The 27697-nt window shown below is 37.8% G+C and overlaps 1 protein-coding gene across 4 annotated transcripts in view; it reads left to right on the top strand.

Annotated features, from left to right (window-relative positions):
* TBCEL (tubulin folding cofactor E like) overlaps positions 1-27462 on the top strand; it is a 68468-nt gene extending 41006 nt beyond the window's left edge. For all 4 annotated transcript variants that reach the window (XM_077112646.1, XM_077112648.1, XM_077112645.1 and 1 more), the window contains one exon: positions 23448-27462. In XM_077112646.1, the coding sequence (XP_076968761.1) occupies positions 23448-23766 (319 nt within the window). In that variant the 3' untranslated portion in view covers positions 23767-27462. The remainder of the gene's footprint in view (positions 1-23447) is intronic.
* Positions 27463-27697: the final 235 nt, after the last annotated feature.

Below are 27697 nucleotides of genomic sequence, written 5' to 3'. Positions count from 1 at the left end.
ACAACAATGGGAAGTGGTGAATAAGAGCAGAGGATGTAGAGAATGTTCATTATGAATTAAGAATAGTGAAGTATAAATGGGATATTAGAACTATATATACTTATCTTTTTAATTGTCTTTCAAATTATCAGCATAATCTCTCCCTAGAATACCAATAAATAATAACAGTGCAAATTTAGTGAAAAGTGAAAATTGGATCTCGATAATTCAGTGTTACATGCTGAAAATCACATTTGATTGCTAGTCTCCAGGTAGGATGGAGGTATCTATTTATTTTGGAGAAAACATTCCTTTTTTATTTGACCATGGAATTTTTATCAGTATGTAACTCGATTTTCCTGTAAATTCCAACTTCTTCAACAACTTTTCTTGGTTGTTTGTTTCCCTGACTTTCTCCTCATCCTTTCTTTTTTCTGTCATGTGTCAGTCAAACATGAAATATCTCTACTCAACTTAGAAGTAAGAAAAGTTAGCCAAAATGCCTTTGAGGGCAGGAAGAGAGTTGTTATAATCAGCTGGATGTCCTTTATGTGGAAGAGTTATTTTGTGAATTAGAATATTTACACACATCTGTGTTTCCATGTGATTAGTTGTTTTGACAACATAAGACTTCAAAGATGATTCAGAGGTTTAGCTATTCTGTCTTCCTATTCCAGAATGAAATGCAAGCTCTAGTTACCCAAATCATTTGAAATTTTTATAATGATCAGAATGAAATGTTTAGAGCACTAAAGGGAGACATACTTAGGAAGCAGTTTATAATTTCTTATGGATGCTCAATTATCCTTTTTATTATTTTTACTGATAGGTAGAGCTGGAAGTTTAACCTCTCTACTTCAGCTACTTATGGTAATAATGGGCTAACACAAAAAAATGAGCAATTGACTTTGGTTTTATTTGTTTTTTAAATAACAGAAGATGAAAAATCTCTGCCTTCAGATTCTTGACCTATAAACATCATAGTATTTGCCTTTCTTATCAATAGAGTCTTTCTTTTAAAGCCTTCATCAGTGCCCCATTTCTTACTGACTTGTGCAGCAGCAGTGTCCTATTTCAAAATAAGTTCAATGTGTGCTGCAGGTGGCTGAAAATATGTCTTCACTGGGCTGTTTATATTTCAATCTTTCGGCTCTCCTGTCTCAGCAGGAGAACTTCTAGGAAATAACTCCAGATTCTAGCTGGCTTACAAAGGATGGTTTAATTCATTTACTGAATACCTACTGTGAACCAGGAGGCACTGTGCCAGAAGCTGGAGATAAAAAGACAAGTAAAGTAGCATCTACTCCCAAGAGGCTTGTCATCCGTACTAAGCTAGAAATATATTTTCTTTGCTGTATCCTCCTGGTGTTCCCAACCTCTTGGACCTCTTCTCTTTTATCCTTATCCTCTAGGTAGTTTTACCCAAGCTTGTGGCTTTAGTACCTTCTACATTCTGATAACTGCCAAATTTATATTTCCAGCTCTGCTCTTTCCCTAAATTCCGGACTAGTATTCCAACTGCCTATATATCTAAACCAGTTGCATCCAAAACCAAAATTTTGATTCCCTCCCTCACCCTCACCTCACCCCCTCACCCCATCACCCCATCCTCCATTGCCAAATCTGCTCCTTTCCAGGTTTTCTCCATATCTTCCTTCTTCTAATTGCTCGACAAAACCTTAGAGTCAGTCTTGATTTCTTTCTCCCATAACCCACATCTCCCATAAGTATATATAGTTCTAATATCCCATTTATACTTCACTATCTATTATTTGTTTCAGTTCTACTTTCAAAAATATATAGAGGATCTGACTCCCTGTTACCATTCACCTTAGGCCAAGCCTTCATCATCCCTTACTTGCCCTATGGTAGCCTCCTCTGGTCTCCCTGAATCCACCCTCACCCCGCTATATAATCTGTTCTCCACATAGCAGCCAGTTTATAAAAACTCAATTTTTTTTTAAACTCAGTTTTATAAAAACTTAAGTTGTATAAATCATGTTATTCCTTTGCTCAAAACCTTTCCTGTTCCTCAAACACATCAAGCACACCATTATCTCAGGCCTTTGCATTTTTTCTTCTTTGTTTGAAAGACACTGCTTATCTGCTTGACTCTCCCTCACTCTGACACCTTCCCTAATCATCCTATCTAAAATGGTACACTTCTGTCTCCTATAACTCTCTTAACCTACTTTCATTTTCCTTGTCACTTATCAATATCTGACTCCTGTACTATCTGTCTCCTGTTGTCTGGATTGCAAGCTCTTTAAGAGCAGGGACTTTTTCTGTTTTGCGCATTGCTCTATCCTCAATGTCTATAACTGTGCCTGACTATAAAGCGATGGTTCAGTGGAACAATTTAATATTCACATTATACTCTGGGAGCCTGAAGGTGGGATATTAACCTCTGCTGGAAGAGATGGTACTTCCTAGAAAAAGATTGAGTTAATCTCAATCTAGATGAAGATGAAGGGGGAATATTCCAAGCAGAAAAATACATGGGAGGTAAAGTCAGAGAGATACAGAATAGCTCTTTATGTGTAGTGAACTTTAAAATGGCTCAATATGAGTAAGTAAAAGGTAGAATGCCGAAAGTAGTGGCAGATAATGCTGGAGAGGGAGATGGGAGCCAGGGCAGACCATTAAAGACCTTGGTGTGCATGCTGGGAGACTCAGACTTTATCTTGTAGGCAGTGGGAAAGTATTGAAAGGTTTCAAGTGGGAAAGTTACATGGTCAGATTTTCATTTATATTGAGAAGGAAGAGCTGAGAGAGACCCAGAGACTTTCATAAAGATGGATGCATTCATTAGAGGTTGCTTCTTTTAGAGAGGTATACACATTAGGCTGGATTTCACTATAGAATTTGAAGTTGTCCTCGGAAAATACATCGTGAAGTTCTACTTTTACTCTGGTATTTACAACTCTGATTTCTCTAGAAGTATATAAATATCATTTAGAGAAAGAAACATCCACATTTATAAATCTGGTACATGTTAAAGTGTATATATTTATTATTTTTGCTTTACCCTTTATCACATATCCCCATTGCCTATATTTACCAGTTTATCCTTTATCTGGTGTTTGTCTCATCTCTCTATTTCCTCTGAAAGACTGAATTTGGATTGTGGAGTACTTAACTAATACTTGATCCTCTATTTTCTTTTAAACAGAGATGGGTTAACAAAAAAGCAACTTTTCTTTCAGAAATCGACATACCTTGTATCTTTGGGAGTTCAGTGGTTTCTTTTTGTTTTTGAGGACAGTGGGGGATGAGTTATTGATTCCAGATGTCTCTTTTCTCAGACTTTAAAATGTTGCTTTTCACAAAGAGGGTTATAAAAGGAATAACTCCAATGAACAATTGGTAAAAGGAGGAAATGCTATTGTCAGAGACAGGATGGCAAAGCCAGAAATAGATTTTCTTCAAGACTTTTCTTTGCCTTTACTCTTCTTTAGTATCTCACGTCTGTTTGTCCCAAGAAATCCCTAAACCATGCCCTGGGAAATCCTTATTTATGTCAAAGATTATATTAGGAATTCCTCAAATACGATTTCATTGTCATTAGTGGCATGCTTTTTGAAATGTGGAAAGTGTGTTTTTTCCTGCTTATGGCTAATGGCTTTTCTAAATAGGACTGATTGTATCTCCATGTTATTGTGAGAGCAGGGCAGCAGCCTGTATTTGGACACCAACTCAATGAAGGCTTATTTTGTCTTGGATGCTAGAGAAACCCTAGCGTGCTGTGTCTATTACCTCATATTCCTTCCAGACAGAGGACCTGCTGTTGTGAAGGAACATTCCTACATTTAACATGAGTCTCCTGGGGTTCCCCATATTGCCAGGCTCCATCATCCTCTGACAAGGGCAGTGACACAGCACTGCTCACATTAAGCTTCGAATCTGATGAGAAACAAAAGGGGCCTTCTCTTAGGTGGACCACAGAGGGCCTCTGAAATGTTAGCTTTTCCCTGCAGCTCCCAGCCTTTGTCATTCCAATTACCTTGGACCTTATTTTGACTTCTTGCCACTTTCCCAGCCTAGCAGGAGATAGGCTACAGCCTTCTTAATCTTGATTGGAGTTGTATATGAGAATTTGAATATACCTGCAAAGGAAAGAGAGAATGAGAACCTGCCCTCCTAAATCATGATGTTGGGGGAAATTCTGTTTGGTGTCTGAACTTTTGTTTTGGCCAAAGTAGGGACCAGTTTTATCTTTTTTGCTTGTTTCCTTTTTAGGATTAAAAAAAAAAAGACTAGAAAATATTGAAGATAATAAAGCACACACTCATGTTCATGCTATTCAGAACTAAGGATTGTTAATATTTGTTTGCTCTTTACCTCAAGTTTGCTTTTTAATTAAAATAAATAATATTACAAATAAAACTGGAGTACCTTTTAGCCTCTACTCCCAGTCCTATTCCTCACTCTAAGAAACAACCACTAGCAAGAATTTGAGTATAGCTTTGAAATCTATATTTTATAAATCCATTAAATACATTTAATATTTAATATGTATATTCTGAGTGTGCTTTTAAATTTTAGAAAAATGGAAGGATCATCCTACAACTTGATTTCTTTCATGTTTTGTTTTTAACTAATATTGATGAATTTGCATTTTCCTAACTACTGGTCAGGTTGAAACATTTTTTTCACGTACTGGCCATTTATATTTCCTCTTTGAATTGACAGTTCATATGATATGCCCTTTTTAAATAGGCAATTGTTGTCAAGCAAATCAGATTATCTTTTTCAAATTGATTTGAAGCAATTCTTTAATATTCTGGGTACTAATTCTTTCTCAATATACATTACAATATCCTCTCTCAGCCTGTAGTTTTTCAGTCTGACCTGTTCAGTTTGTATTTTGTTGAAAAGAAGTCTTAAATTTTCATGTCAGGGGCTGCAAGGGTAGTTCAGTGGTAGAATTCTCATCTGCTATGCAAGAGACGCAGGTTTGATTCCTAGCTTGTACACTTCCCCCCAAAAAACAAACAAACGAAAATCAACAAAATAGTGCTGCAATAATGGGATACTCACATGGAAAAATAATGAAATGTGACCCACCATACAGCACCCCCCCGAAAAAATTTCATGTCAGATTTACCAGTCTTTCTTCTACAGTTTATTCTTACTGCATCTTATTTAAGAAATCTTTTTCTTTCCAAAGATCATTTGAGATCATCTTTTTTCTAAAAGTGTTTTACCATTTATAAGTTTGATCCACCTGGAATTTTTTTAATGTGTGTGTAGTGTCAGAGATCTGAGGGTTTTCTTTCTGGTGTGGATAATTGGTGTTCCCCACTGATCTGTAATGCCACCCTGACATACATCTTGTTTTTTTATATACATGGTTCTGTTTTAGGGTTCTGGTCAGTTCCATTGGTATATCTGTCCATCCCTGCACTATTACAACATTGCTAAATTACTTTATAGTGCATCTTCATTCCCAAGTGTAGGCTTATATGTCCACCACCAAGTCAAGATATTGAACAGTTCCATCACCTGAGGGACCTCTTGTGTTTCCCTTTTATAGCCAAACCCAATTCCCTGCCAGCTCTACTCTGTTCCATCTCTAACCCTTGGCAACCACCATCTTATCTTCACTTCTAAAATTTTGTCATTTCAGAAATGTTATATAAATGGAATTATACAGTATATAACCTTATGGTATTGACTTTCTCACTTAGCATAATTTACTGGAGATTGATCCAAGCTGTTGCCAACTTTTTCTTTTATGAATCATTCTTTCCATGTCAAATCTAAGAACTCTTTGCTTAGCCCTATTATCTCAAAGATTTCCTTGTTTTTTTTCCCCTAAAAGTTTTGTACTTTTACATTTTACTTTTAAGTCCGTGACTAATTTTGAGTTAATTTTTGTATAAGGTGTGAGGTATAGGCCAAAGTTCTTTTTTTTTTTTTTTTTTTTTGCCTGTGGTTGTCCACTTGCTCCAGGCACCATTTGTTGAAAAGGCTGCCATTCCTCCGTTGCATTGCTTTTATACCTTTTTCAAAATTTAGGTGGCATATGTGTATGGGTCTATTTCTGGGTTCTCCCTTCTGTTCCATTGATCTCGGTGTCTTTCCCTCTACCATTACTGTACTGTCTTGAATATCTCCTTTATAGTAAGCATTAATATCATGTATAGTGATTCTTCTGATTTTATTCTTTATCAAAATTGTTTGAACTATTTTAGAACCTTCGCCTTTCCATATAAATTTTAAAACTAAGCTTCTTATGACTACAAAAACCCTTGATGGGATTTTGATAGGAATAGTATTAAACCTATAGATTAAAATATGGCAAAGATATTAAAAGAAAAGGAAATTACAGACTGGAATCCCTCATGAACATAGATGGAGAAATCTTCAACAAAATGTTAGCAAATCAAATTAGACAATATGAAAAAAAGATAAAACATAAAATATATAATATATTTTAACAAGCAAGGCTGCTTAGATATTAAAAAAATCAGTCAGTATAAGTCTCTATATCAGCACAGAAATGAAAAAAAAAACAACAAACCACATATGACTCTCTCAAGAGATGCAGAGAAAGCACTTTACTAAATTTAACACCCATTCATGATAAAAATCTCTCAGCAAACTAGGAATAGAAGAGAATCTCCTTAACCTAATAAAGACCATGAACAAAAGAACCTATAGCTAACAAATTAAGTGGTGAAAGACTGAATAATTTCCCCCTAAGACAGGGAACAAAGCAAGGATGTCTTCTTACCACTCTTACTTGATATTGCTGGTGAATGGGGATAAAGAAACTATTACATTCATATATAGGAATACCACTCAGCAGTAAAGAGAATCTCACTAGTGGAATACAACATAAATGAATCTCAAATGCATTATGTTAAATGAAGGAGCCAGACTCAAGAGGCTATCTACATCCCCTCTCAGCAAATTGAACTACTAGACAGAAAATGTGCAAAGGTGGAGAAGATTTGAAGAAAACAATCAACCAACAGGATCTAATTGGCATATGTAAAACACTTGACCGGAGGATAGTGGAGTACACGTTTTTTTTTCAAGTGCCTGTGGGACAATCACCAAAATAGGCCATAAAATAAACTTTAGCAAATTTTAAATAATTGAAATTGCATAATATGGTCTCTGACAATAATGGAATCAAAGTAGAAATCAATATCAGTAAGACAACAGGAAAATCTTCAAACCCTGGAAAATTAAATTTCTAAGTAATCCGTAGGCCAAACAGGAAGTCTCAAGTGAAATAATAATTTTTAAAAATAGGACTTAATGAGCATGAAAAAAACCAGCATATCAAAACATGCAGGGTGCTGCTAAAGCGGTACTGGGAGAGAAATTTATAGCACTAAATACTTATTTTGGGAAAGTTCTCAAATCAGTAATCTACATTCCTATCTCAAGAAACTAGAAAAAGAAGAGCAAAGCAAGCAGAAAGAAGGAAATAAAAAAAAAAGATATGAGTGGAAGTCAATGCTATTGCAAAAAAGGAAAACAGTAGACAAAATCAATGAAACAAAAGGCCCTATTTTAAAACAAAACTCAGTAACATTGCTAATCCTCTAGCAAGATTTGCAAAAATAAATTCAATTCATAGTTAAAACTTCCAACAAAGAAAACTCCAGGGTCAGATGCCTTCACTGATAAATTCTGCAAAATATTTAAGAAAGAAATAATACTAATTCTAGACAAACGCATCTTGAAAATAGAAGATAAAGCACTCACAGACTCCTTTTGTGAGTTGAAATGATCAAAGATAATTCCATGACTTAAGCCTTGAAGAAAAACTGTATGTAAAATACTAAGTTTGGTCGAAAATACTTTGCTATGTGTGAAAGGTGAAAATAAATAATTCTGTAGGTAGATGAAATGGGGAAGCTTGAGGAAAACTGTGAGAAACAGCCATGGTTTACAGCTCAGTGAGAGGATCTATGATGAAAGATCATAACACATAAAGAGAAGACAATGCAAAAGAGGCTATTGAAGACAACCCCAGGGTAGATGGTATACAGTGGAGTGAAAGCCAATGAAGAGAGGTTGAAAGGGAAGCTGTTGCAATGAAGGAAGGCTAGGATGATATTTTAAAAAGAGAGTTTCTAGAACAGTATTCATTATGGCAGTGAACTATTAAAACAATGAGAACTAAGAACAAGGTCTTGATAGCAAGACCTTGAGTCCTAATTCCTGCCCTTCCCGGCATTAGCTATAAAGCTTTGGGTTAACTAACTTTCATCAATTACTGTATTTGTCAAATGTGTAATAGGTGATTTCTAAGGTTCCTTCTACCTCTAAAATCCGGTGTTTACGTTTTAACAAATAGGGTATTGGTGACCCTGAAAGAACTATTTCAACAAAGCATAAAATTTTGATTGTAGAATATTAAGGATATTTCTTTGCTATGCCATCATATGACACTAAATCAAAATGAGAGAAAGCATACTATAGAGAGAGACTAGATAGTAGCAAATCAGAAGATATTGGGAATATACTCTTGAATCCTTCATCATACCTTGGAAAACAAAGCAAACTCAATGCTTGTTTTTCTTCTAGCTGTATTTTAATGATTTGGTTCAACCAAATTGAAACTAACAGGGATTTTTCATGTTTTATTTGTTGCAGTCCTTAAAGGGAAAGATGTATATATTAGGAATTTATTTTTGGAGTAAAATAGCAGAGTAAAGATTCCAACTGATTCAATATGGTTCTGTATTTGGGGAACACTAGACTAGCACAGTTGCTCTATGACTATAGGCCACCTGTGAGCATACTCCTGGGCAGTCAGAAGAGAAAGATGAGCACCTCTGGGATACTTAAAGTGCCAGTGTGGTCTAGGCAGCTGCAAAAAATGTAATGCTATCATTTCTTTATAGGTTGCTCCTTAAGATTGTAAACTGGATTTGGAGGCATGAGGTTCAATTGTGGAAACTTTCTGCCACAGAAAAAGCATACTTTAGTTTTCCTAAAAATTATGCAAAAATTTACTCTTTGTAATATTTAGATGGATAGTTTATAAGGCTACTCAGATGAGCATAGATTGACCTTTTGATTTTTAGGTTTTATCCTAAATTCACCCTCAGACTAAAATTTATGGCAGAAACTTGTAGTCTTTTTTCAAATAGTATGCCAAGTCTTTGTTTATTCTGTAGTCATAGACCCATGACTGAATTATGATTGAGAAAATGCTCACAAGTATCTTAGGAATCAAGTGTAAAGCCAGGCAATAAGGAGAAAAGGGTACCCGACCATCATGCTACTAAAATCTTCTCCTATGTTGTATTAGGCAAGTATGCCCTCTACCAGGAGCCCCCCATTTTGAAACCTTGCTTGCTTGAATTGAGAGTAGAGCTGTCCGAGCACTACCGAGGATGACTTCGTTGTCTGTTCCCTGTTTTGTTAGCCCCATCTCGACCCCACTCAGCCAAGACCCTGATAATAACTGTGAACAATTCAAAGACCCTTAAAGTTAAAAGAAGCTTTTCTCTCAGTGGATGTTTTTATTTAATAGAAAGAAAAGAAAGGAGGCACCACCCAGTTTGCCTATGGGTGATGTTCACACGGTTGCAGCTTGCATTGCTTTTCATATTTCACCCTTAGTTGTCCGTGTTGTCATGCTGGTCTCTCTGCTGTGTGTAGCAGTATTTGTTTTGCCTGTGTTTGGTCATTTTCAGTTAGAAGGTCATGGTAGAATGAGCCAGAGAACTTCTGAACACAGAGACAATATTTATTACATTTCAGCACTTGATGACCACAATACATCCTTGTCAATGATATTTTACAAGGTAGGTTTATAGCATTTTCCCCGCTTCATAAATATTAAATTCGTATTAATCAAGTGAAGGTAATGATTGGTAAAATATGAATTGAGAGCATATGTTTGGAAGCAAACTTAGTCATCAGAAGCCATTTGTCTTTTAAGACGATAGCTTTGAGAAGAGGGGACTAGTGCTAATCAAAGCCTAGATAATTCAAAGTGTACAAATATAGCTCAGTTTGAATTGACTTCTGAATAATGAATAAAATGTCTAAGCTGGAGGATTAGGAGGAAATTGGTTTTTAAAATTTACTGGCCATTTTGTAAAATCATGATTTCCTATGTTTACTGATTAACTGTTTAAAGATAATCCCAAATATGAAAATTGGGAATAAGCACATTATCTTGAAGTCATGGTTTTTACTTATGTAACATATCCAATGTGCGTAGTAACAATGCTAATACTATTACCTCATTTGTGTATACTGAGAGTGGGTATTTGTTATTGCCCACATTCAAAATCTGCTGGTATTATCTGCACATTCATAAATCACATCCATCAAATACAGGAGGAAAAATAAGGATGATTTTCATATTTAAACACGTGGAAACAAGGTGTAGAAAATGGCAATGATGATGGCATGAAATAAGTTTGGAAAGTTATGAAGAAACTAGATCATGAAGAACTTTTTACATCATTGTATTAGTTTTCTGTTGATGCTGTAACAAACTACCATAAATTTAGCAACTTAGACAACATTTCTGGGTGCACGAGTGTTTCAGTGGTAGAATGCTCACTTTTCATACGGGAGACCCTGGTTCGATTCTTGGATCATGCACCTAAAAAAAAAAATTTCTTTATCATCTCACAAATTCATAGTTCAGAAGTCTGAGCAACACATGGCTTACCTGAGTTCTCTGCCTAGGCACTCACAAAGCTGACATCAAGTTGTCAACAGGGCTACATTTCTTATTGGAGGCTTCGGGGAATAATCACCTTGCAGGTTCATTCGGGAGGGCGGTTCCTTCTCACATTTACCACGTGGCGCCTTCCACCCTCAAGCCAGCAATGGGACATCAAGTCCTTCCTTCTTGTGTTTCAAATCTCTCTGACTTCTTCTGCCATCAACTAGAGAAACTTCTCTGCTTTTACATGCTTGTGTGATTAGATTAGACCCACCCAGATAATCTCCCTACCTTAAGGTCAACTGTGTCATATAACACAATAAAATCTCAAGAATAACACCAGGGGACAAAGGTCGTAGGGGCCAAAATTCTGCCTACCACAATCATGTTTAAAAATTATGGCTTTATTCTGGTGGATTTGTGTGATTTTTAAGTACAGGAGTGATGTGCTCAATTTATTTTATGACAGTCACTCTGGCTATAAGACAAGGAATGGGTTTGGGATTCAGTTACAGATAAGAGAAGCCACTCTAGTTATTTTAAAAAGAGAGAAATTAGGTGCTTACAAAATTTGGAGGTGAGTTGGAGGAGGAGAATTAGGCTTAATGGCCTCCCCATGTAGGCTTAATGGCCTCCCCATGTAGGCTTAATGGCCTCCCCATGGTTGTCTCTAAAACAGTCCCACAGAACTTGCCCACTGAGATGACTGCTTGCTCTACCAGAATCAGGAGGCTGCTGTACTTGGATCACCTTAATTTAGTCTTGACCTAAAGATCAGCAAAGTGCTGCCAGGGCTGTTGGCTCCAGGCACACACTGTTTCACCACAATCTGGTGGTTCCAGAACCTCTACCCAAACTGTTCCCACATCATGTCTGCTAGATCCACTACCTCTCTCCCCAGCGCTGATTGAATGTGACTGGTAGAAACCAAATCTCACCTGCAAGGCAGAAAGGGAATGTATTTTTCAGCTTTTCAGCCTTTTATAGGACTGAAGACATACCAGAAGAAATTTGGAACAGATATTGAGGGAGCACATCATCAACAGAAAGCAATCTAGATTATTAATGATAACGGCTTGATCTTACAAGACAAGTAGGCAAGAGAGCTGCTGTTAGATTCGTGAGATATTTAGAAGGAAGAATAATAGGACATGGTAATTGATTGGTTGGGACAAGAGAAGAGAGAAATAAGAAGGTGTCAAGTATGACCAGTTTTTTGCTAGCTTAATTGGGTAGTTTCTGGTGCTGTTTTTACTGAGCTAAGGAAGACTAGAAGAGAAAATGGTTGGGAGTAGCATTGAATTATTTTTTAACATGTTGATTTTAAGAAAAATGTGGGACCTAAGAGTATAACAATTTGTAGGTAATTTAATTCATAGATAGGCTTGACCATTGTAACAGCTAGGCTAGTTTCTGCATGTAGGTATAATTCTGAGTGCAAATATGTTGATGGTTGAGATTAATGCAGTTGGCTATGGTATTTAAAATAAGTCTAGGATTGCAGATTTTTATTAATAAGTTTAGGCTACTAACAATGATGATTTTATAATCCTATACCCATTGTTAGCATCCTTTATTTCTTTCAGTCATCTTTGTAAGTGAGAGAATAGATGTGAATCACAATAAGTCATTATTATACGCAGAAGTATTTCAAATCTAACCTTCAGGATTCCCTGCACTGTGCCAGACACAGTGGCACAATAGGTTATCTCATCCTTACCGACCCTCTTCCCTCAGTGTGTCATGACACTGCAGGAAGGATATGTTTGTTGGATGTCAGTGAAAGCGTTAGGAAATTGGGCTAGTATACTTTGATTAGCTCCCAGGAATGGAATCTTCAGGCCTGTGTGCCAATTGATCTTTCAGTAGATGTACTCAGTAATTACTTGATATCAAAGAACCAGGCATTTATCTGGATGATGTTTTTGTGTATTTAGGACAGTGAATCTTTTTCATAAAATATGATGCAAGTTCATTATTAAAAATATTAAAGTAATTCAGAAAAGTGGATGGAACAGAGAAAAAATTAAAGATTCCACCATCTGAAAGAGAAAAACAACATAATTAATTAATTGTATTAGTTAGGGTTCTCTAGAGAATACAGAATCAACGGGAAATATTTGTAAATATAAAATTTATAAAAGTGTCTCATGTAACCATGGGAACATAGAGTCCAAAATCCTTAGAGCAGGCTGTGAAGCTGAGGATTCCAATGGAGTGTCTGGACAAACTCCACAGGAGAGGCTCACCAAGCAAAGCAGGAAAAGAAGAGAGACTGTCTCTTCTGAATCCTCCTTAAAAACCTTCCATTGATTAGATTAAATTTCACTCATTGCAGAAGACACTCCCCTTGGCTGTTTACAAATGGAATCAGCTGTGGATGTAGCTGACGTGATCATGATTTAATTCTATGAAATGTCCTCGTAGCAACAGATAGGCCAGCACTTGCCCGACCAGACAAACAGGTACCACTACCTGGCCAAGTTGACACATGAACCTGACCATGATAGTCCACCTTTTGTAACTTTGGCAACTATACACATCACCTTAAACCATACCTAATTTCTAAATAGAAAACAATAAAAGACATTTTTTTTCTCACATGAGAATGCTCAACTGCCCTGCATATAACCAGAAACACATTAAATCTCCTCAGAATAGGGTGCGAGTCCTTGGGTAATATTCATTCTTAAACTTGATACCTTGCAACTTAAATTCTATAACATGAACAAAACAGCATTATAGTCTTCGTTTCTGTAACTTATCATGTGGTCATAATTCATATTTCTCACTACCTTCTTCCACCACCCATTCTATGTTCCCTTTACCCTCAGCAAGCACTTCAGCTGGCCGTGATTCTTTACCTGGTGGGGTGACCTAAACCTTCATTCCTGAAGTTTCAGAGCCTGCCTGGATTGGGTTGCTGCAGTTCTCCATTGATTTTAATCACAGGGCATGGTAGTACTAAAAGACACCCTAGGGGATCTCCTATATTCCAGGAAAACTCTTCTTCACCTCCACTGTGTAGTTGTAGTCCTATTTCCCCTGATAGTCAGGGTCAGTCACCCCAGCCAGTAATGTAATCCCCTTCTTGGCTCGTTGATCCAGGGGCATGAGTAGCCCAAAGTGACCAGGTGGCTGTCTTAAATTCCAGTTCAACGGAATCATTGTTGTTTCTCCTAGTGGAAGCACTCCCCCTTTTGGGGAGACCAATTATGGTCTTTCTAAGTCCCTGCCCATCCAGCCAAACCATTAGCAACAGCCCATGAGTCAGTATACAAATGCACCTCTGGCCAGTTCTCCTTCCAAGCAAAATGACCAACCAGATGCACTGCTCGAAGTTCTGCCCCCTGGGAGGATTTCCCCTCACCACTGTCCTTCAGGGACACCCCAGAAAGGTGTTGTAGTGCTGCAGCTGTCCACTTTCAGGTGGTACCTGCATATCGTGCTGAACCTTCTGTAAACCCGGCCCAGAATTTTCTCTTCCTTTTGTCAGTTCGCTGTAAGAACTCCCCAAGAGGCCATAGCTCTGGTCTTGGAAAGAGAAAGTAATGTGGCAGGAGTGGAGACCATGGGCATTTGGGCCATTTCCTCATGTAACTTACTTGTGCCTTCAGGACCTGCTCAGGCCCTATCTAGTATATGCCATTTCCATTTTATGATGGAGTGCTGCTGCACACACCCAACTTTATGGCTTGGTGGGTCAGACAACACCCAACTCATGATAGATAACTCAGGTCATGGTAACTTGGTGGCCCATGGTTGAGCGTTCAGTTTCTACTAAGGCCCAGTAGCAGGCCAAAAGCTGTTTCTCAAAAGGAGAGTAGTTGTCAGCAGCGATGATAAGGCTTTGCTCCAAAATCCTAAGGGTCTGCATTGTGATTCTCCTATAGGGGCCTGCCAAGGCTCCAAACAGCATCTCTATTTGCCACTGACACTTCCAGCACCATTGGATCTGCTTTGAGTCTGCTGTCTACTTTAATAGCTACATCCACCCTGTCTTTGGCGATTAAGGGCATACCACCTGGCTTCTGCCAACTCAGGATCTGGTCATCTCCATTGTGTTTAAGGATTCCAGCTCAGTGACATCAGTTCTCTCAGTAATATTCTGACCTACAGAGAAGTGCAACTACAGAGCTCTTCAGGATGATGGTGCTAGTCTCACAAATTTATTTCTTATTGTTCTGGTAAAAGGTACATCCTCCAGACATTCCTGGGGTGTAAGAACAGGTTTTACGTGATAAATCCACTCTAACATTCCAATCTCTCTAAGCCTCTGGATCCCCTCATTTACATTATACCAGGGAAGTTCTGGAATTTCAACCTCAGGTAAAATGTCTGCTGTCTTTTGATCCAGATTTCACCCAACCATCCGAACAAACGGTTAATGCCTTTTCTACCCCTTGAGCTATAATATTGAATGCAGAATCTCTTCTTAGTGGGCCCATATCAAAAAATTCAGCCTGAACCAGCTTTATATTTCTCCCACCATTATCTCACACCCTTAAAATCCATTGCCACACATATTTCCCTGATTTCTGTCTATTTAACTTGGAAAACTCACAGTTCTTTTGGAGTATAACGTACCTCTTCATGTGTGATACTTTGTACCTCACCTTAGGGGTCTGTTGGGACTTTAGTCCAGTTATAGGGCTGGAAGAAATGAGGGGGGTGGGAGTGGGTCATGAAAGGAATTAGAAATATCTTCCCAGCCATTTGCTTCAGGATATTCATTTGCAGTTTCATTTGGTGAAACAGGATTAATCACTCTAGGGCTAATCCCTTCAGGTAGAAGTTGGGTGGCCAACTCCTCAAGGCAGGCTGGAGATGGGGTGGCTGTGTCCTCAGGGCAGACTATTACAGGGTTACCTAGAGAAGACTCAGCATGACCTAGGGTTTCAACCTCACCACTGACATCAGTATCATCGATTAGATTAAATGTCATTCATTGCAGAAGACACTCACCTTGGCTTATTACTAATGGAATCAGCTGTGGATGTAGCCGACGTGATCATGGTTTAATTCTATGAAATGTCCTCATAGTGACAGACAGGCCAGCACTTGCCCAGCCAGACAAACACGTTCTACCACCTGGGCAAATTGACACATGAACCTGACCATGACAATCATTATTCCAGACAGCTACAGATAAGTAGACAGATAAAGTGGAAGGCATGAAGGAAGGGAAATAGATAAATGAAAGGATTGATTTCATAAAAATGGAATCATGTATTTAACCATCTGAGAATCTACCTAGATGTCAAAGATTCTATATTTTATCAGACTAATATATTTATTGATGTGTAGTTGACCATCTCCTTCCTTATTGCTTTAGACAGTGCCTTCTCATTAAAAAAAGAGATTGTTTAAAATCATATTAAGTCCTCTGTTTACTTTCAAACTTTAATGTCACCTTGATTAAATAAAAAGTGGATGCAGGAATGTAAAAAATAAATGGAATCATACACTGTAATGTTGTTTATGCTATTTTAAACCAACTATTGTTTTACTTGATTTAATAGGAGGAAAAAACTAAAGCAAAGCTAACTTCAGATAAATGTATCTTCAAACCAAAAGATAATATTTTCTAAAAGATTTTTCTTAGAATTAAGGAAAAAGGTCATGAAAAATGTTTTGGAGTCAGAGTATTTATTTTTTAATTCAGAGTTTCAATTTTAGATAGTATTGATCAGCTCCCTGCTATAAAAACTTCTTTTCCCACCACTTCCTGATTTTTGTTGATTATATGAATTTTACACTTATGAAGATTTGCAATGGACATTTATTTTCATAGACTCACAATTCCCACACTTGTTAAATTTTAGTTTTATATTTAAATGAATTCAGGACTCACCACTAGATTATTTGCTTTCCTTAAGTAGTTGTGTTTTTTTTAAGCCTTGAAGGACTCCGTAATACCTGCTTCAGAATATCTCCTTGTCTAAATTTATTCCTAAACAAAATTTGGCTAAAGAATAATATTCTTGGATCATGCTTTCTAATTTATCTATTTGATCAGTAATAGTATTGTTCTGCTCCTCGATTTGTTTGAGCTTGACAATTTAATTTCATTCTGCTGTTTATTAATTATATTTGAGCTCTTGTTTTATTATATTAATGCATTTATTTCTAGATCTTAAAGCATTTTGTAGAAACGTTTCTTTGCCTTCAGTTATGTTTTCTTTCAGGTTGAGTTCTTGCCTCTATTCTTTGCATATTGTGTTCCTTTCAGTCATTCTTCATGTAGTATGTGCTTAGATGCCATGCTATGTGTTTTCTTCTTGCTTATTCTTAAAAGTGGGCACCGCTCTCCAGACCATCTTTTTATTGAAACCTATTGTGAGTAAATTGTCTTTGCCACTATTTCTTCTTCCCACCTTAGGCAAAGTTTAAGAGCTGGGGTATTATAATTTGAACCATTTTTCTGTAGTTTGAAGAGGAAACCTCTCAGGAATTATATTCTTATTTCTGATACCTTTTCTAAAATTAAATTATCATAGCTGGATTTCACTTATTTGAAGGCTTATACTAGCAGGTGGGATGGGGAAAGAGGCCCGTGAATTTTGAATCATTTGACCTTTTCAGCTTGGAGTCATGGAAAATTTCAAACTCTGGTTTGAGTTTTTGTATGAGCTGTTTTGGCCTGTATGATTTGCTAAAATTCTGACATCCTAAAAGTGAAAGGTAGAGGCTTGAGGTTCAAGGTTTTTCCTCAGCCTTTCTCCTGGCTGACTCTTTACCTCTTCAGTCCACTTCTCTCCAAATTGAGAAGAATTAGTACATTCAGGATTTTTTTCCTCACCTCCTTTCTCCATTATGGTTTCTGGAGGCTGAGTTAGCTCCCTTGCTTAGCTGAGCCACACAATACTGGGCTTCTGGACTCTTTTTTTTTTTTTTTTTTAGGAATAAATGCTAAAGTTTATTAGAAGAGAGAATACATGTTAAAGAGGTAAATCGGAATATGCCTGAGGGAGGGCCATGCACTGATTGGCTGGGCTAGCTAGGCTAGCTTGTTTTATAGGGAAGTTTTGTTGGTAGCAGGTTTCATAGTAAACTTTGAATACTAGGTGTATAGCTAGCAGAATTTGTGGTTTGCTGTCGCATACCACATAAGACATAAGATTTGTCTTTGGGCAAATGGTTAACAATCTTTATGACCCTATGTTCCTATTATTAACTGAGAGTTTGCTTTGGGCCCAGAAGTTAATGAACTTTAATGATTTGGGGAGGTTTCAGTAGTTTGGGGAGGTTTGAGGATTTTAGGGAAATTTTTGCCCTAGGAAGTTTGCAGCTTTGTATTAGTTCCTTTCGAGCTTGATAAGAAACAAGGGACTTGGAGTTGTCTGTTAACTCTTTCGGAGCTGAATAGGAATCTAGGGACTTATAGTTGTCCTATTTTATCCTGCTTCAATCCCCTCCTGAAAAAGTTTTATCCCTTTAATCTTAAAGGGAGGTTGAGGGATAATTTTTTTATATTTTCACAGAGTTGAAAGAGCACATGTAGGAATATGCATAACTGGTGACAGTGTTGGAGGGGTTGGGGGATATTGGAACCTACAAACACATGATTATGTTACAATCTGCCCTATCCCACCAGTCTTACAATCTTTCCAGCACCTCTTCTGTGTAAATCCTGAGTGTGGGAATGGGAGGTTACAGGTTTATAGTTTGAAATGTTGAGAAATGAAAAAACTATAGCATTTGGGGAAGGCAAATATGCTCTGGCTTTCTTAGAGCTGCTTTGCCCCCCTGTTCATTTATTTTTTATTTATTTATTTTTTATTTTTTTTTATTAATCAAAAAAAAGAAAAGAAATTAACACAACATTTAGAAATCATTCCATTCTACACATGTACTCAGTAATTCTTAGTATTATCACATAGATGTATGATCATCATTTCTTAGTACATTTACATCGATTTAGGAAAAGAACTAGCAAAACAGCAGAAAAAGATATAGAATGTTAATATAGAGGAGAGAATTAAAATAATAATACTAATAAAAAATATATATATATAAAAAAAGGAAAAAGAAAAAAACAAAAACAAAAGATACAAACAAACAAACAAAAAACTATATTTCAGGTGCAGCTTCATTCAGTGTTCCAACATAGTTACATTACACTTAGGTATTATTATGCTGTCCATTTTTGAGTTTTTGTATCTAGTCCTGTTGCACAGTCTGTATCCCTTCAGCTCCAATTACTCATTATCTTACCCTGTTTCTAACTCCTGCTGGTCTCTGTTACCAATGATATATTCCAAGCTGATTCTCGAATGTCGGTTCACATCAGTTGGACCATACAGTATTTGTCCTTTAGTTTTTGGCTAGACTCACTCAGCATAATGTTCTCTAGGTCCATCCATGTTATTACATGCTTCATAAGTTTAGTCTGTCTTAAAGCTGCATAATATTCCATCGTAGGTATACGCCACAGTTTGTTTAGCCACTCGTCTGTTGATGGACATTTTGGCTGTTTCCATCTCTTTGCAATTGTAGATAATGCTGCTATAAACACTGGTGTGTAAATGTCCGTCTGTGTCTTTGCCCTTAAGTCCTTTGAGTAGATACCTAGCAGTGGTATTGCTGGGTCATAATCCATTCTGCCATTCTATGTCTTTTGATTGGGAAATTCAGTCCATTAACTTTTAGTGTTATTACTGTTTGGATAATATTTTCCTCTACCATTTTGGCTTTTGTATTATATATATCATATCTGATTTTCCTTCTTTCTACGTTTTACTCCATACCTCTCTCTTCTGTCTTTTCGTATCTGACTCTAGTGCTCCCTTTAGTATTTCTTGCAGAGCTGGTCTCTTGGTCACAAATTCTCTCAGTGACTTTTTGTCTATAAATGTTTTAATTTCTCCTTCATTTTTGAAGGAGAATTTTGCTGGATATAGGAGTCTTGGTTGGCAGTTTTTCTCTTTTAGTAATTTAAATATATCATCCCACTGTCTTCTAGCTTCCATGGTTTCTGCTGAGAAATCTACACATAGTCTTATTGGATTTCCCTTGTATGTGACAGATTGTTTTTCTCTTGCTGCTTTCAAGATCCTCTCTTTCTCTTTGACCTCTGACATTCTAACTAGTAAGTGTCTTGGAGAACGCCTATTTGGGTCTATTCTCTTTGGGGTGCGCTGCACTTCTTGGATCTGTAATTTTAGGTCTTTCATAAGAGTTGGGAAATTTTCAGTGATAATTTCTTCCATTAGTTTTTCTCCTCCTTTTCCCTTCTCTTCTCCTTCTGGGACACCCACAACACGTATGTTTGTGTGCTTCATATTGTCATTCAGTTCCCTGATGCCCTGCTCAAGTTTTTCCATTCTTTTCCCTATAGTTTCTGTTTCTTTTTGGAATTCAGATGTTCCATCCTCCAAATCACTAATTGTATCTTCTGTCTCTTTAGATCTACCATTGTAGGTATCCATTGTTTTTCCCATTTTTTCTTCTTTGTCCTTCACTCCCATAAGTTCTGTGATTTGTTTTTTCAGTTTTTCTATTTCTTCTTTTTGGTCAGCCCATGTCTTCTTCATGTCCTCCCTCAATTTATTGATTTGGTTTTTGAAGAGTTTTTCCATTTCTGTTCGTATATTCAGCATTAGTTGTCTCAGCTCCTGTATCTCATTTGAACTATTGGTTTGTTCCTTTGACTGGGCCATATCTTCAATTTTCCAAGCGTCATCCATTGTTTTCTGCTGGTGTCTGGGCATTTGATCAGATTTCCCTGGGTGTGGGACCCGGCTGGTTGAAAGGTTTTTCTGTGAAATCTCTGGGCTCTGTTTTTCTTTTCCTGCCCAGTAGGTGGCGCTCGTGGCGCTCGTCTGTCTGCGGGGCCCACCAGTAAAAGATGCTGTGGCTCCTTTAAATTGCCAATCCGAATCTCACAGTCGGCCTGGGAAACCGCGCGTGGAGGGGGGGTCACCGGCCGCCGTGGCTTGGGGGGAGTGCCGGTCCAAATTGCCCAGCTGGCCCGAGATGCCAAGCGTGGCGGGAGGGCCCCGCTATCCAACGTTCCCAGTCAGACCGGGGAGCCACGTGCGTGGAGGGGACCCCAGTCGCCAGCCGCCCCGGCCGGGAAAACACGCGCCTCTCGGGTATCTCACCGCAGTGGATTCTCCCTGCCCGTTCAGCTGTTCCAGAATGGGGTACGCTGTCTTTTTGGTCTCTGTCTTGGCTCCGGGAGCTGTTTTTTATTGTTTCTGTTTTTTTAGTTGCTTTTCTGGAGGAGGAACTAAGACCCGCGCGTCTTACTAAGCCGCCATCTTCTCCGGAAGACCTGTTCATTTATTTTGTCATTTAATGATGTCCGGTCACACTTGAATGTGGACAGCCATCCTGTGTGCTGGTATGCAGTTGAATTAGAGGCGTTCTGGTGCCCAGGATGTCACCTTTAATTATCCAGATTGAGTTGTTCCAAACACATGCCACAGATGGGCAAGTCCTACTTAGATATACTCTGACAATAGAAATAACATATAGAAGAGAGGGAATAGTTATAGAGAGTATTAGAATTAGGTAGTTGTCACTCTGGAGGACACTGTTGATTGACAGCAATTACTTAATTGTTCCAGTTAACTGTTGGAAGAATATTCCATGGGAGGTTAGAGTTATTCAAACCTGGAATATATTTGCCAAATACTTGGTTCAAACAGAGGTTTAGTTTCTTTTTCTAACATAACTGGGGTTGGTTAATTAACAGATAGAACATAATTTATATACTTGTCTTGCTTCTTTTGAAAATCTCTTTTTTTGTTGAAGATGAATTTCTGATTTGTAGTTTACTGCAAAAACCACCATGTCTAGAGACACCCAGGGCTCTGCAATTTCAATATTCTTCGGCAGGACCCAGGGAGCCATTGGTCCCGGGCCCCTGCAGTCCTGGTCATAAGCAGCCAACAGGGCTTTTGGAGAGCCTTTGCTTCCCCTTGGGGCTCGACGTGCTTTCAGGCCCAGTATCCTGCCTTCCCGCCTCATGGACAAGGCCCTGGAGGTTCTCTCCATCTTCGAGCTCCTCTGGTCTTTGAGGCCATTCCTGCTTCCAGTGTCCCAACTCTCTGTATCAGTGACAGGTTCCTGATGGCTTCAGTCCCTAGTGGCCCTAAGGTGACTGGTTACCATTCACAGCCAAAGCTATGAGCTGTACCTTATTCCAGTCTCTCCTTGCTCTCTTTTTCTCTGCAGCCAAAATGCAGGTCTCGAGGGCCGGTGTCTCACGTGGAAGCTGTTGCTCTCCTGAGATTTTCTGGAATAAATCCTGGCAGGCCCACCAGAATATGTAACTGGTGCCCTGCTGGCAATGGTGCCAGCTGAGCCCCAATCCAAGTTTGATAGTCTCAAAATGAAAAGAATTTAGAGACTAGAAGGCCAGTAGGAATAAGTGGTACAGTTTATTAAAAGAGAGAGTGCACGTCAAAGAGGTTAACGCGGAGGTGCCCCAGGGAGGGACGTGTCCTGGTTTCTTTTAAAAGTTTATGGCATAAAAATGTCCTTTCCTTTTGCTGATTGTTGCTGGTAACTTTTTACCCTTTAAAAAAATACTAATTTTGGCTCATGTCCTGAGAGAGGAAGATTCTGTAATCTATTTCATCATATTACCACCTTCCCCCAGAAGCCCCACCTAAGTAAATTTCAATCTCTTATTTTGCAATGTGTGTATGGTGTATTTTAATAATGTAAACTCAAGAATTGCAGTAATATAATGTTAATATTTTAAATTCTTTTAACTATCTTATAAGGTAATATGGGTATAAATTATTATCCCAATTTTACTAATGAAGAAGCTGAAATCCAAAATATTAAGTGAGTTACCAAGTCACACAGTTAATTATTAGGCTGAGTCAAGACTCTGAAGTCAGATCTTCTGGCTCCAAAGCCAGAGCTGTTTCTATCATACCCTGTTACTCCACTTGAAATTATTACCTCCAACCTGAGGCAGAGATGTCTTTCTATGCTTTTAATGTTCCTACCACCCGTTCTATGTCACTGAGTTTAAGCCAAAAGTAGGGTGGGGAGTATCCTGGGTAACTATTGTATTGTATTCTGTTGCTGAATTAACCTCTGTATGTCATGGTTGTAATAATGCTAATATCAGGTCTTTTCAGTATTTTTTCCCTCTCTGGTGTGTAGGAAACTGCCCAGCTTCCTCAGTAAAATCAGACTTCGATCTTCCAAAGCTGGCATTGGAGACAAGGTTTTCCATGTGTGAGCCCTATTCTCATTTCTATAATTCACTTTCCTCTTGGTGTCTTTTGCTCTTTATTCCTGCCTAGATCAAAGAACTTGAATATCTCATTTACCACTTTGTTCTAAGAACATATTGACTCTTACATAATTTCCTTGTATGGCTCCTCCAGGACTCAGAAACTGCTGACCTACTTCTATCTTCTATTCATTACCAAGGAACATATGCTTAGGTATCTGCCCTCCATGATGGTGATACCCAATAAAACAAGTTATACAGAGATAGGACTTCTCTCTACTGTCTCTTTAGGGTCACTCTTTTAGGTTCCACTTTCCTCCCTAAGCCTATCCTTAAGTAATAATAACCATCAGGCATGGAAACCATCTTCAGGAGAAGCTCTTCCTCTTTCCACAAGGATACGGGTTAATTGTGGCCTCGGTAGGGCAATCATATCAGGTCACAGAAACCTCAGTATTCATCAAAGAAATATACAGTAGCGAGAAGGAATATTAGAGTAGGATTCTAGAAAGATGTTGAGGGTAGCAGTGCTGTTTACATGTAGTTCTCAGGCCATCCATAGTTCATGTGCTAGTTGTATAAGCTGACGCTGTCTTTTCATCCTTCTAGGTACCACGAACTCATCACAAAATATGGAAAGTTGGAACCTTTGGCAGAAGTGGACCTAAGACCCCAGAGCAGCGCGAAAGTAGAAGTCCACTTTAATGATCAGGTGGAAGAAATGAGCATTCGTCTGGACCAAACAGTGGCAGAACTAAAGAAACAATTAAAAACACTAGTGCAATTACCCACAAGCAGCATGCTTCTCTACTATTTTGACCATGAAGCACCCTTTGGCCCAGAGGAAATGAAGTACAGCTCTCGGGCATTGCATTCCTTTGGCATTAGGGATGGAGATAAAATTTTTGTGGAATCCAAAACAAAATGACCTCTACCAGCCTTGTGAAAACACACATATGAGGACTAATTGCAGGGCATTTGTTTCCAATGTGGTTTTCTTTAAGAGGGAGAAGGTTGTTTTTGTTTTGTTGTGTTTTATTTTACTTAGGTTTTCGGGAAGTTTGTATATTTTTCTCCTAGGAAGGTTAGGGGGATGTTTTTGGTATTTTCTACCACAGATTCCTTTAGCTCAGCCCACAAAATTGGCCAGCTCTCCAGTTCTTATGCCCTCCCTCAAGACAGAAATGACTACAAAAATCACCGATTCTTACTGTGTTCACTGGGATTTGTCTGACCCTTGGTTATCATTGCCATTTAGGTATACTTGTAAAAATAGCAGAAGTGTGTGATATGGTATTTAAATCAGGAAAAGAGGAATCGCTACAAGAAGGGCCAGTGCTTCTCTGTCCCAGTTCCTCCTTTTTTTCTTCCTTCTCCCTCCTTTTCTCTTTTGGTTCATTTTTTCATTTTGACCTGTGTCAGCACATGTTTGCCTAATAACTTTATCTGTTCATAATTAGCTTCTTATTTCTCAACTTAGGTGATTTATTTTTCTTATTTCTCCCTTTTGAAACAATTTAAATTATTTTAAGCATTTTTCAACCTGATTCTGATCTCAGGTACTCAGTAAGAACCTCTTAACTCTGTTAGGATCCTAAAGATGAGTAGTTGGAGAGCTAAAATTCCAGGAAACTTGCAGTTTTTCTGGAAGCACAGGCAGAGCAGTCTACTCTCATTATATGTTACTTTCTCAACTTTAATGTTCCTTTACATTATACCAATCATTGCTTCGGTAATATGCAATATTTTGGAACCCAGACTTCTTATATTTTTATTTCAATGAATGTATTTCCTCATATCTTTCTTTTTCATTACATTAAACTATTGGGAATAGAGGCTTGACTTTATGAAAATCCAATAGAATAATGGATATACATGCCAAAAGAATTGAGGATTGGCAATCAACTACCTGTGGTGTGTGCAGGGCTGGATGCAGGGAATATGGGGGAGAGGGAGGGTCCTGCATTTCCTGCCTGTATCATCCATTTGCAACCCTTACTCTTGGACTTTGCATTAAAAATTGGAAATGTTATTCAGAGGGAGTTTTGATTCCCAGTTTTCCCTGAGATTTTGTGATGACATGATTGAACAATTCTTTTTGTTTTGCACTTCAATTTAACTGCCCTTATAGAAGAACAATTCTGCCTAGTCCATGAGTAAAGCATAAGTATCAAAGCTTCAAAATTACCCCCAGATTGTATTTTTTGCAGAAGCATATTTAAAGCACTTTTCCCTTAGAAGCTGGTTCTTTACCTGCTCTGAAATCTTTCTGTTTGGTATTCTACTCTCTTATCAAACAGATGTAATCCTTACTTTAAAATACATCTTGAACCACCATGTTTTCAGGTGGTAGACTTAAGAAATACTTAGCTTCCCTGGGGCTGAAGGTGTGCACATGAAGTATTTTTCAAAGAATGTAATCATTATCCGATTGCATTTGAATTTTTGACCTTTGTTACATGATCCCACCTCTCCTACAAATTCTTTAATTTCTTATGAAGTTTTTTGGATGACTCTTGTAAATTCTTCATGTACGGGGAGCTGGGTTTTATTATTGCTACTTTTAAATTTTCCTATGCCATAATGGCAGATGTTTATTCTCTTAATGCACTTCAGGTTCAGTATCTGTAAAGCCTTTGACTCGGGCCTACTGAGTCAAATCTATATTCACTGTAACATTAAAGGTGGAAACCAAAGGGTTTGGAAAGATGAATGAGGCCTGTTCTCCTTCTGCTGCAGACTTTTATCTTTCAGAATCATAAAAATGAACAATGGAGATCCAGGCTGGTTAAAGACAAGAATAATTTTTCTGCAATCACATTTTCCTGACAGGTTTTTTTGGAAGTGGGAAAAAAATGTGGTGGCAGCACAGAGATTAAAACCGTGGGTGCTTTGTGTATGTGTGCATGAGCGCAGACGAGTTTGAGAGAGAAACAGTGTAATTGAGCCCGTTGCTTTTGTCAACCTGGGAAACAGATGCACTCTTATTTTTTGAGGTCATATGACCCCTGACTGTCCCACAGCAGAAAGCAGAGCAGACACTTGTGTTATGCTTTAATCATAAGTGGAATGGTTGCAATTATTTGATATTTTATATATGACAAAGTTTTATGAAATGCTTTTTTACTATTAGAGACCTGTTTCTTCTTTCTTCTGTTACAATAGAACACAGTGTTCACCAACAGCAGGCATACTTCTTGGATTATACAGTTGCATGTAAGGGGAACTTCTTGTTTAATTCAGCTAATGTGGGTATTTCTGGAACATTGTAATTGAAGATTTAATAATTGCCGAATAAAATTTTGGTTAAGAAAAAAATCTAATACAATTACAGGTCTTTTAGAATTGTAGAACAGAGGCAAGTGAAAAAAGCTATTTGAGCATGTATGCTTGTCGATCCATTTGGGTGGCTGAGTCAAGATGCTGCTGCTTTAAATAAAATTGGTGCTGTGTAGACACTAGTAACCAAAATTATTTTTATAACAGGCCTAAAAGGAGAGAAGGGACCATGGACCTTGGAGTCTACATATGCATATCCGAGTGGCTATAACCTAGCTGTATTTTAATGTTGACTTTGATCAGATTTAGTCAGAGCATAACATTGACATTTGTGAGACAAAATGCTGTCCTAACCAGTATTATAGATATGTTTGCTACAGACACAACATATAGAACACATCTTTTCTAAAGTAGAAATTCTTTTCGGTTTTGGAAAAGGAAAAGAGTAGTAAAAGAAGGCCAAATCAAAACCAAGGGATCCTTTTCCACGTGTGGGCTTGTAGCTGCTGAATCCACGTAGAAATCGCTTTTTGAATTTCAGTAATTGAGATAGACCAGATTTCTTTAAAGGGAACAAAAAAAGCTCAGAGGAGAATATCTTTTTATTATTATAAGTTTTGTTGTTTCTGCCACCTATTGCCATCATTGCCAGAAATATATAACAAGGCAGCAGATAGAAAAGCCCCTTGTTTTTTAAAATCTTTTACTGAAAATTAAGCCCAAAACATAACTTAAACTATCTGAAACAGGAATGAATGCTATGATGCTGTTTCTAAATGTTTACTTTTTTAAAAAAGTGAAAGTTCCAGTTCTAACCAGAAGTTTCAGCTCTGTTGCTGTGACTGGAGTGTTGTAACCAGAGAACACTGTTGCCCAAGTGGACGGTGGTCTCTTGAGGCATGCTGCCTGGAGCCCTGGCGATGCCATGGGAGCTGTGGCTCACTCCATGGAAAGTGCTAGGCTCCAGGGCGTGCAAAACATGAGTGCGAAACACTAGATTGTACTAAGCAATGTCATTTCTGTTTATGAATCTGATTTTTCTCTTAATTTCATGTTATATTGAAAATGTAAGCAAGCTGCTTTAGCGAACATCCAGAAACTATCTGTTACCAGATGTGTCGTGAACACTCTGCTGTTTTCCATAGGTGCTTCCTTAAAAGATATGTCCTTTGTAGTGATGGAGAGGGACTGGACTCTCTCAGGCTCTTTACTTGCCAGTTGTCTCCTGTAGTTAATGGAAATGATATATTTTATTTTAGAATATAATTTAAACATGAAGGTCTATTCTTTGCACTTTTTATTAATATATAGAGATAATCTTTAAAAAATTAAAGATCCAAGTCCATTTTCTCTTTGTGTTTTGATTTTTTTTTTCTGGAGTTATGGAGTGATGACATATATTTAAATAGCTAAAAATCAGCGTTGGTTTCGTGGTTGAGTTCTGTAGGGGACTGATCTAAGCTAGTAAGAGTATGGAGGTTTTAACAAACTCAGTTGAAATTTTGCCGGTTAGAAATGAAAACCATAAAACAAAGATTCATAGGGATTGCTACTGCCTTTCTGTTAACAAAATTTTATCC

The sequence above is a fragment of the Tamandua tetradactyla genome, chromosome 8 (assembly GCF_023851605.1).
Source record: "Tamandua tetradactyla isolate mTamTet1 chromosome 8, mTamTet1.pri, whole genome shotgun sequence".
Taxonomy (NCBI): Eukaryota; Metazoa; Chordata; class Mammalia; order Pilosa; family Myrmecophagidae; genus Tamandua; species Tamandua tetradactyla.
This window is presented reverse-complemented; position numbering and strand designations above follow the sequence as displayed.